General features: G+C 38.6%; 3 protein-coding genes across 4 annotated transcripts; all 3 read left to right on the top strand.

The window, feature by feature from the left end:
- The first annotated feature begins 2,754 nt into the window (after nt 1–2,754).
- LOC125206088 (protein ENDOPLASMIC RETICULUM-ARRESTED PEN3) lies at nt 2,755–4,395 on the top strand. The gene has a single exon (XM_048105388.1). The coding sequence runs from the start codon at nt 2,854–2,856 to the stop codon at nt 4,237–4,239; it is 1,386 nt and encodes a 461-aa protein (XP_047961345.1). The 5' UTR covers nt 2,755–2,853; the 3' UTR covers nt 4,240–4,395.
- Nucleotides 4,396–4,630: 235 nt separating this feature from the next.
- On the top strand, nt 4,631–8,779 carry LOC125206087 (protein NRT1/ PTR FAMILY 5.5-like). 2 transcript variants are annotated; one of them, XM_048105386.1, is made up of 4 exons: nt 4,631–4,667; nt 6,775–6,989; nt 7,085–7,644; nt 7,800–8,779. In XM_048105386.1, the coding sequence occupies exons 1-4, from the start codon at nt 4,634–4,636 to the stop codon at nt 8,695–8,697; spliced, it is 1,707 nt and encodes a 568-aa protein (XP_047961343.1). In that variant the 5' UTR covers nt 4,631–4,633; the 3' UTR covers nt 8,698–8,779. The 2 variants fall into 2 exon arrangements, with proteins under 2 accessions (XP_047961343.1, XP_047961344.1); XM_048105387.1 differs by lacking the exon at nt 4,631–4,667 and adding an exon at nt 6,457–6,576.
- A 1,247-nt stretch (nt 8,780–10,026) lies between these two features.
- On the top strand, nt 10,027–10,758 carry LOC125206166. The gene has a single exon (XM_048105454.1). It carries the CDS (start codon nt 10,027–10,029, stop codon nt 10,756–10,758), a length of 732 nt encoding a protein of 243 aa, XP_047961411.1.
- Nucleotides 10,759–11,602: the final 844 nt, after the last annotated feature.

Genomic DNA, 11,602 nt, shown 5'->3' on the forward strand with positions numbered 1-11,602 from the left:
TCCGATGAGTTAAGGTAGGCGTACAACTCTACAAATATGATAGCATGTCCCCCGTCCATGAGGTCTATACATCAACTTAAAAGAGAAGTACCTCTCTTTCCTATTGCTTTCTTTTTTTGCAAATAAATTCCAATTCTGGAGACTGCATTCTCACGGTTGTGAATGTTCGGTATTTATATACCAAAATTTATGTATTTTAACTGAAACTTTTTATATAAAATTTGAATTAAACTAATGCACTTTTAAAGCTCTTTGAATAATATAAGAAAGCATCGATATTAAAACTTGATTTCATTTCAAATTCTAACTTCAAACATCAATAGAAAAAAAAAGCATAACTACAGTTACAAACCACATTTATAATCCAACAAATTTATGTTTTATGAATATAATTGACAATCAATTTAATAAACCGTTATAATCATATTTACGACACAACGAACCTTCTTCTCATGAAAATACCAATCAATTTATATATTACTAATGATTAATAATCATGATAAATGACCCGTTACAAATCATATTTATTATGAATTCAGTTTTTTATAAGAATACAAATTTAAAATGTACCCATGATTCATAAATATTTACATTTTGCTCTCAAAACTCGGGTTTTGTATATGTATAGATAGATATGTGGTAGGGTGAAATTTGTTGGAACTTGTGCCAACCTAATTAGTAGGTGAGGCAGGCCCATTTTGTGAAGCCCAATTCCTAGATAAGAATTCAATTAGTTCTATCGTCTTCTCCACAGCAGATTTAGCGCACATCAGTTAGCCAGTGACTGGAGACAGGAGACTTGGCACTGTGGGGTCGGTACTCGGTAGTTGAAGGAGGGTGATATCCGGTGATTCTCCGGTGATGATGGTGGGGTCAGCCGACCCCATCCGACCCCACCTGGATCCGCCACTGCGTAACACGAGTTTTAATGTATAATTAGTTAAGTAAGAGAGATGAGAAATAAGTAAGGGAGAAGTAGTATTAGTGGATTGTGTATCCACATTATTAGTAGTATTTTAATGCTTAAAACTTTATATATATATAAATTGGTCTAATTCTGGTGGACGACCCGTAATGGTAAAACTAGTAGGAGTATATTTTTTGTGAAGGGGGTGTATTTTACCTTCTGAATAAATTTTATTTAATTAATTATTTCTATAGAGATTTTGATTTAGACACACCTATTTAACTTTTAATTAGTAAAATAGAGCCTTAATATAACAAGTCTTCTGCTGTAAATCCCTACATTGTAATCATGATTTAGTACTTTTCAAAAATGGAAGGGTGACGTTTTTATAGAACAAACTAAATAAAATTAGATATCTTTTACGAGATTCGCAATATGAAGGGTAGATGATATTGTAAGTTTTTTATGTTTTAGTGATTAAGGTTTTTATGTAGTATACGAAAGAATTTTAGTTATATTGCGCTCAATTTGTAGTAGTACTAAATGATTGTCAATATTCTAAATCTCTGTTCTAAGTATGAATCACAATTTAATTTAACTGTTTCTACTCATTTTATTTTTATAAAAATAAGAATTATATTTTACTTATTTTTTCATCTATTTTTAACATTATTTTGTGAAATTCCCATTCACATTTACAGTAATATATTTCCTTTTTCTGAATATTCATTCTAATTGGTAGTACTTTCTAGTTTATATAAAAAAAATATAATTAATTTTACTTTATTCTCTTCATTTTAAATGTACAATATTAGTCTCTTCATTTTGAATGTATAATATTATTATACTTTTCTATTTTATAAAAATAAAACTGTTAAATGAGATAAATTTTAATACAAATTTAATAAAATAAAAGAATATTAAAATAATAGATAAAGTTAGAGAGAAAAAATAAATTCCTTTTGTTTCATCGAAGATATTCATGTTTCTTTTTTAAGTTTGTCTCACTCAAGATATCCATCTACTTATTTTATCTAACAATTCCTCCAAAAATCCTACGCTACTCAAATATGTAGATATTTTGAGTAGGACAAAGGAAGTACACAAAAAATAAACAAAGTTATAAACGGCACAAATTTTAATGCACAATTGGTAAAGTAAGAGAGTAGGAGAAAAAGTGGTGAAAGTAATGTTAGTGGATTATGGAATCTATATTTAGAATGATGTGTAGTGGTTAATATTTATCTAAAACTTTTTATTTTTAGAGTTAGATATATTTTGGTGAATATCCAAAAATAGAAAATTTAGCTTTTTTTTTTTTTTTTTTTTTTATACGAGGGAGTATCAGGTACCCCCTACAACTGGCATTAAATGTCACATATTCCATCAAATTTATAAGTCATTTTACTTTATAAAATCAAATAATTTCTTAAAATTTATGTCATCAAATATGTGATACTCCCCCGTCTTAGTTTTATAGTCACATTTTGTCATAAAAGTCCGTCTCACATTTATAGTCACATTTAGAATTTTCCATATTTGGACATAAAGTTTTACCCTATTATTCACTAAAATTACACCCAAAAAATGTCATTATCAACACAAAAATAAACCGAAATAAAAATAAAAAACCAAAAAGTCAAAAAGGGACGCACCTTCAACCAACTCACTTCATTTATTACACACTCCACCATCTCACTTTATTTATTACACACTCCATTATTTCAATTCATTAATTACACACTCTACCAATTTATTAAAATCCGTGTCATAACTAAACGTGACTATAAATCTGAGACGGAATGAGTATTTAATAGCGGACTGAGAGAATAGTAAAATAGATGGTCTTGTTTTACTCGACTGATGTTTCAAGATAACCGTATTTACCGAGACAAAATGTTTTCAATTCAATCCTAATTAGGAATTCCCCTGAAACACCGAAGTAGATGAACGGCCTAAATCCTGCCGCCGTTTCCGGCGATCGTATCAAGCTCAACGTTGGAGGCAAGCTATTCGAAACCACCGTCTCCACTCTCCGCTCCGGCGGACCGGATTCTCTTCTATACGCGCTCTCAAACCGGTCTGCTCACGATCCGGTTTTCATTGACCGTGACCCGGAGATCTTCTCCGTCCTCCTCTCTCTCCTCCGCTCGAATCGACTCCCCTCCACCGCCAAGCGCTTCTCCAACCAAGAGCTCATCGACGAGGCACTCTACTTCGGCATTGAGTCGCATCTCAGATCCGCCCTAGCTCCCACCCGACTAAACGGAATTGACGCCTCCTTACTAACCACTCTCAAACCCTCCTCCGACGGCGTCGTTTCGGATTTCAACGCGGTTGAATCGGACGGATCGCTTTGGGCGGCCCACGGCGGCCAGATCACGGTCTACGATTGGAATCTCAGCCACACGGCGACGGCGCGGACGCATTTCGATTCCATTAATTCAGTGAAGAGGATCCAATCTGATATCGCCGCAATCGGATCTCTCCACGGACCCGGATTGCATTTCTACAATATGGCAAATGGGCGCCGAGTCCACTCAATCGACTGGGTCGACCCGTCCGATGTGAGGGTTTATAAAGCCCGAGTCCACGCGATTACCGACTCGGTCGACTCGGTGTTCGCTTCCTACGATTGCCACCACGGAGAGAATTGCGTGCTGATGATTGATAAATCGACGATGGAGATATCGTCGGAAATCGGGAGGATGCCGGGAAATTCCGCCAAATATATGGTTCCGACGAAGCTAACGTATGTTTCCGATTTAGGTGTTTTGGTGGGAAGCTCCATTGCATCAGGGGCATTTGGGTATGCGGGTTATATCCGGCTGTGGGACCCGAGAACCCGGGATGTTGTCTGGGAGACCTTTGAGCCTGGGTCGGGTCGGAGCAGCCGGTTTGGGGATTCTTTGGCGGATGTGGATGTTGATTTGGATGAGTTGGCATTGTTCAAAATTTGCTCGAAATCGGGAGATTTAGCCATGGCCGATTTGCGGAAGTTGACGGACGATCCGTGGCTGTATCTGAAAGAGAAGAATTCGAGCTTGAGGGATGTGGGGAGGAGCGGTGGTGGAAGTTTTGCAATACATTGTTACCGGAAGCAAGCGTTTGTGGGGAGAGACGGGGAGTTGGAGGTGTGGTCGAGAGTAGAGGAGACTGTGGACGAAGAGATGTATAGGAGGAATTACATTGATAAAGTCGAGGATTCGGAGCGAGGGGTGATCAAGAAAATCGAGGGTGGTGGGGATAGGCTTTTTGTGACTAGAGAAGATGTTGAAGGGATTGAGGTTTGGCAAAGTTGTTACAACTCAGGTGTCGCCTCAGCTTCGTGAAGAGGATGTTTTGCTTGGAGGTATTATGTACTCGTTTAAACTAATATTTGCAATTGTATTATAATGAAACATATCTAGTTTTGTTGAAAAATGTGATGGAAGTTTTGATATTTTTGGACCTTTTTTAATAGCAAACTGATTAGTTGCATTGTGATACATTGCATTAGATTCACCATTTATACATAGGAGTAGTAGTAAGGAGCAAGCATAGGATGACTGATATGAACTAGAGAAACAGCAGCCAACAATCTCAAATAAATTTATACATTCATAATGATATTTGGGGGTGTTAATTAGAGTGTAGCTTCATCCTGCCTGCTTTTTTGGAGCTAATCACGTCAGTGGCGATGGGCATCTTGAGAGAGACATCCTTGGTGTTCTTCTAATTCTAAAGATGAATTATCCCAAGATTAAAGGGTCATTAATCAGTGAGTTTCCTCTCGTTCTACATGCCATTTTGTGAAATTAAAATCCATTTTTTCCAACCTTTTCCGATGGTTTGCCTAAATTCGTAAGAGGTTAACGACAAATTTGGTCTCTGGTGAATGCATCTTTGGGTTGGTTTTAATTCAATTGATGTACTACTTTTTTTCTCCTTTTCACTTTAAGGGAAAAATTGATTATTAGTATTTACTCGTATTATTTAATCTCATTTCTTTCTCTTGTCTTATTGCTATATTATTATCCTCCTATTTCTCTATTTTAGCATCTGCTTTAAAATAAAAATAATATTAAATCTCCTTCAAGGAATAACTTTTTTATAGTTTGAAACTTGTATACTTTTATGTAGTTTAAATTTTATACATAGATGATTTCATGGTGAGGGACAAAATTATATACTTTACTAATTTTCTTTATAACCCATGCCGTCCACCGATGGACTATTTTTGGTGGACCAAAGGAGTAAGAAAAATCATCCTACTACTACCCATGCCGTAAACAACCATTTTATTGTCTAATTAAATACATTCTCTTGTTATTAATTACTAAAATATGTGTTTGAGTTTATTATGTCAAAGGCATGTGTGAAGCGAAGATCAATGAGATGAGTGGCTAAACACCTTTCACAGTCATAGAAGACTGCTACTCTTGCTTTTGATGATTTCCCACTTCTCTCTTTTTTAACTTGAGCATCATAATTGAATGGTCTTTGAAGCTGTGCCTTGATTAATATATGTAGCTAAGAGCATCGATAAAGTGGACTTTTGGGAGGCACTTCACCACTCGGAGGGGTGCGGTGCACCTCCCATTGCAGGCTGGTGCCTGGTGGGGTTTCGAGGGAGGGGGAATAGGTACCCTTTGTGGATGCAATTCTGCACCATACGATTAAAAAAAAAAAGTCGAATGCATATTGGAAATATTAATAATTATCTTTATAATATAAATATTTACTTTTTTGGTGTATAATTAATCTAATTTTTAGGAAATTTAATTTTTAATATATATAATTTTCAAACTTTATAAATGCCAACACATTTCACTGTATAATTTTAATCATTATTAATTGAATAATTTTGTTATTTATAATGTTATTTAATTTTATAAAGTGGATGGTAATTTAAAAAATGAAAATTTCAAATTTAATATTAATATTATTTGAATAGAGGTATGACTTGTAGGAGTTGTGGTCGATCTAAAATTTGAGGGAGGTATAGGGAGAGGTATCTGCTATGAATGATGACCTAAGATGCATTGCGATTGAAATATTGAATCAGTTTACTTTTTCGAATTATCATAAATGGTTGTGTCCATTTTTGCATAAATTTAACACGTAAAATTCCCAAAATCAGAAAGTTGCATGATGTCGGCCTGTGTTATAATCTGTTAAAAGTGTATTAATAAATCAGATTAGAATTCCTTTCGAAACTTCCTAGTTACTAATCACAATTCACAAGCAGCACGGTTGCGGCGCACAGTGTTGACGCGGGATGAAGAAAGCATCTACTTCAAAAATTAAATATTGATTAAACTATTGTTGTATATAGATCTTCAAAATATTTCCTAGAATTTTCCCTCGACAACTTGTAGATTTTCAGGAATCTCAATCAAGCTCTTTAGCAATCATTAAATTACTATTGAGTGTGAGATTTTAGTGCATCGAAATTTTCTTTCTTTCACGTCTGGTTGGAACTAAACTTGCAATTTCCGCGTTAGGTGGCGTCTACTTTTTTATTAGCTATAGTTGACTTTGACCAGAGTAATTTATAAAAGTCAACTCTTTGCCTCTTGATATATGTTTTCTTCAACTTAATGTATACTACTACTATATATGTGTTCGTCTCTATTGAAAAAGTGAGAAGAAACTCAAACCAATGGCAACAGTTGCAAGAGTAATAGGTGAGAATTGATTTGTAATGATCATAATGTGAGTAGATACCTTTTGTGTGAAATCAGAAATGAGAATATATGAACAAATTCATGAAATCCATCTAACTGAGATGGACAAATCAGTAGTTGGAGGCTGGTTGTTCATATGTAATATCAACATGTTCAATAATCCCATATTTACTTTTTTCTTATGTACAACTCTTGCAGTTCTGCTATGGGTAGACATATTGGCCATGTACGCCATGTACATGATGATGGCATACTTAACCAACGTATGGAAGCTCGGTTTCACACGCGCCGCCGCAATTGTGAACGTCTTTTGGGGTGTGACGACAATATTACCGTTACCCCTAGCATTCCTAGTTGAAACCATAACAGGAAATTACTGGATGCTCCTCCTCTCCAGCTTCTCTTACAGCGCTGTAAAACAAATCCTTTAATAGTACTATCTAATTCTGGTAATTTTTTCATTGGCAACCTAAAATGAATACTCCATATTCCTTGTGACCACTTACAGGGATTAGGGTTCTTGGCAATGTCGACTCCTCCGGTGCTGGGGCGTACAATGGGAAGATGCAGAGAGTACAACCAGGAATGCATAGGGCAGGGCCAGAGAATCCTCTTCTACACCGCGCTGCCTTTGATAGCATTTGGCATGTCGGGCCACATGACCTGTTGGAACTCGTTCATGGCAGAGCAATTTATTCGAGTAGAAGGCGAAGTTGAGGACGAGGACGAGTTCGACAACGCTGAGAGAACCTTCTGGAAGTTCTTTTACAGCGTTTTGGCCACCATCGTCCTCACCTTTGTCGCAGTTTTAGGCCTTCCCTATATAAAGCCGTGGTCCATTAGGTTTGGGATTCCGGCCATATGCACTCTCGTCGCAACTCTCCTCTTCTTTAGCGGATCCTGTTCCTACAAGTATTTCTCACCGCTGGGATGCCCTTTAACGGTGTTCTTTCGAGTTTTCGTTGCTGCTGTTTCCAAGCTGTTTTATCGAATCCCGAGAGATCCTAAGGAGTTGTTCGAGGTTAATCATCCTCAACTCTACGTCATTCCGCACACAAAGAGCCTCAGGTATGCCTTTCTTCTCAGATTTAGTCTGTTCAAAAGACTAGCATGTTAGGAGAAGAGAGAGTCTAGTTAGCCTATATACCCCACAACCGATGTGGGACATTGAGTCTGTAATACTTGATCATCAATTTTAATTTGACAGTAAGGTTGATGTTTAGGTGTTTGGACAAGGCTGCAGTTGTGATACCTACAAAGCCTCTAGAGGAGCAAGCCGAGAATCCATGGCGACTCTGCACAGTGACCGAAGTGGAGGAGACAAAAACGATCATACGCATGATTCCTGTGTGGATGACATTCATTTTGTGTGGCGTCGTCAACGCCATAGGCTTCACCTACTTCGTCGAGCAACTGGACCATCTGGACCACAAAGTCGGCCGCCTCAAGCTCCCGTCGGTAGCCCTCCTCTGGTTCTTCGACCAAACTCAGAACCAGATTGCGAAGCTATACGTTATGCTAGCAAATCGCTTAGCCCAATCAGGGTCCATAAAGTTCGCTCCTCCACTAGGGATCGCAGTATCAATGATACTGGCGATCCTGTGCTGCATCACCGCAGCCAAAGTGGAGGACCGGAGGCTCGGGGTGGTGCAAAGGCATGGACTAGTGGAAAAGCCGGACGAGACAGTGCCGATGACCATGTTTTGGTTGCTTCCGCAGTTTGTTCTGCTCGGGGCTTCGACTGGAATATTTAACTATAGCGCGCTTTGCTTCTTTGTGGATCAATCCCCTGTTTCGACACGGAGGTACTTGCCGTTTATGATAAGCGCTGTGTTTGGTGTTGGGATTCTGGGGAGTGTGGTGTCGGTTTTTGTTGCGGGGAAAGTGAGTGAAAGAGGGGGGAAAAGGAATTGGTTTCAGCATGATTTGAATGGGAGTAGGCTGGATAAGTACTATTGGAGTTTGGCTTGGTTGATGGCCGTCAATCTTGTGGTTTTTGTGGTCGTCGCTATATTTTATCGATATAAGGAATCGGAACTGCAAGATTTGGGAGGTGGTGATTTTGGTGGGATTGATGAAGGGTATGATGAAAACTCTAAATGTTGCTGTTGTTTGTGTTAGAAACTTGTTAATGCTGATGCTTACACATTTATCACTGATACGATTAAACAAAAAACACTTGTCAGTGTTTTTATTTTTCTTACGTTCTTTCTCAGACTTGTGCAGAGTAAGTGAATTGATACATTTCAAATTTTGTAGGTGAAAATTTTCCAGAACGTTGGGCATATTTATGTGCAAAATATTGCAGTTTTTTATTGTCGAACAAATTCGGCAATGAAATATGGTTATATGGACAGTACTAGTAAATACTCATAAATCCTCTAGAGTTGGCATGAGTAGAGCCGTAGAGGTTAACACGGATCTTAATACGTAATTGGTGAAATAAAAGAAAAAAAGTAGTTTGAAATTGTGCAGTGGATAGTGATCAAATAATTGATAAAATAAAAGAGAAGAAGAAAAAGATTGACATAAGAGCATCCCCGGCGATGCTCTTCCGCAAGAGTAGCTGCCGTGCTCGCCGCTGCGCTCTTGCCATCGGCACGGACGTAGTCAGGCGCAATGTCATTGGCCAACGACTATGTCGTTGGAAATTTCTATTTTTCTAAATCGAAAATAATCAAAAAAAAAAAACAAATTTGGATTCCAAAAATATAGTTGTTTTTATCAAAAAAATTTTTTAAAATTTTTTTATCCTAAAATCATCTATAAATACACACATTCATCATCCATTTTTTAAATCAAATTATCTCCCACTCATACTTCTCTCATATTTTTCATACTACTCACCTACATCTTCCTCTCTCACTCAAACACTCTCCAAATTCAAAAATAGATCCGAACGAGATCATTGCGAAAGCGGAGCGCGAATAACAAGAATACTATCAACAATACTGTGTCGCCTATGAAGCCTATGTCACCGCTGCCCCTGCCCCTCCTCCTCGACGAACAAGATCAAATCGCCGCTACATCCCTCATGACCGGGAGAGAGCCCACGAAAGGCTCGTGAGCGACTATTTTTCTGACGAGCCACGGTTCTCGACAGATTACTTCCGGCGCTGTTTCTGCATGTAAAAACGCTTGTTTTTGCCTATTGTCAACACATTATTCGCCCGTGATGAATATTTCCAATCACGTAAAGATGCAACCGGTCAGCAAAGTCTCTCCTCGTTGCAGAAGTGTACTTGTGCCATCCGACAACTTGCTACCGGGCAATCGGATGACATATTCGACGAGTATTTGCATGTGGGGGAGTCAACTAGAATCCTATGCCTCAAAAATTTTTGCGCCGGCGTTGGTTCTACTTTCGGTGAGGAATTCCTTCTGGCACCCACCGCCGAAGATTGTCAACGGTTGCTTCATCGTCACAAAGCAGTTCACGGATTTCTCGGTATGCTTGACAACATCGACTGCTTGCATTGGAAGTGGAAGAATTGCCCGAATGCTTGGAGGGGGCAACACTTAAGCGGCGACAAAGGCGACGGTCCAACGCTCATCCTCGAAGCGGTCGCTGACTACCGCCTAGGGATTTGGCATGCATATTTTGGTGCGGCCGGATCCAACAACGACTTGAACGTGCTCTACTCTTCCCCCCACTTCAAAGATCTTTTAGATGGTGTAGCACTGATCGACTTCACTATCAACGACCATCCATACCACATGGGGTACTATCTCGCCGATGGTATCTACTCAAGGTGGCCGACTTTCGTGAAGACGTTCAACACGCTGCAAGACCCGAAACGGATTCTTTATACGCAGCGTCAAGAGGCTGATCAGAAAGACGTTGAAAGAGCTTTTGTGGTCCTTCAAGCCCGATTCAACATTGTGAAGACATCGTCTCGGATGTGGTACGCAAACAATATTGCTGACATCATGTACACGTGTATTATCTTGTACAACATGATTATAGACGACGAAGGACCGAGGGAGGCTAACTTTTTCGACGAGGATGAAGCCGGATGCTCAACCGCAAGGTCTCCCACACGCCGAGGTGTGCATACTACGGTGCGTGAGAGGAGCGAAAGAAGATTGACAATACGCGACACCAAAGCCCACATCGAACTACAAGAAGACCTAATTAACCACATTTGGGAGAAATTCGGCCACGAGTTGTGTTTTTTTTAATGAATTTAATTATGTAATTTTTAATTTTTAGGATTTTAACTATGTAATTTTTAATTTTTTAGTAATTTGTAATAGTATTTCAGGTATTTTTAATGTATTTTAATATTGTGGAAATGTTTTCAGTAATTGAAGTATTTAAATTGAATAATAGAATGATGGGACCTTTGAATAGTGTAAGAGCATGCTCTTGCGGAAGAGCATGAATGTGGGTGTTGTGCTCTTGTGGAAGAGTAGGGAATTACAAATGAATAAATGTGGGTCCCGGCCTACATCCATGCTCTTTGGCAAGAGCATACATGGGGATGCTCTAAATTGATATGAATTATTTTTATGAGTGAAGAGTCGTGGAAATCCTCTCGTGTGTGTATGTGATAATAAATCAGACTTCTCAGATCCAGAGAATCCGCTAGATCACGGGGTCTAGGAACTCAGAGAACCCTTGAAACCATCGGTCGTTGGGCACACAATCGGTTCCTGCTTTTCAAAACCCTCAACCCATAGTACTAAAACTAGTATAAGGAAGTAGGGATCGAATCCCACAGAGATGGAAGCGTAAGTAAACATGCAAGAGATTTTGGACACTGGTTTTGGCTGCTGCCACGCATTTTTGTGGGGTTGAGACTTAACTGCTAGACTCGGGAAACGTAAATAATCTAACAGCTAGGCCTATGCAAACATAACTGAAACATGCATGAAGAAAAATAAGATGTAAACAAGATAACACTCCAGCGATAACATATTACCAGACCTAATGAACAACTTTTCCTAAAAATGCCTAGACAGAGGAAAGACAGATCGTGGGGACCATTTCCCAAATTAGCAAGGTACGAATGAAAAGCTGCAA

This window comes from Salvia hispanica, chromosome 2, assembly GCF_023119035.1.
Source record: "Salvia hispanica cultivar TCC Black 2014 chromosome 2, UniMelb_Shisp_WGS_1.0, whole genome shotgun sequence".
NCBI classification, from domain to species: Eukaryota; Viridiplantae; Streptophyta; class Magnoliopsida; order Lamiales; family Lamiaceae; genus Salvia; species Salvia hispanica.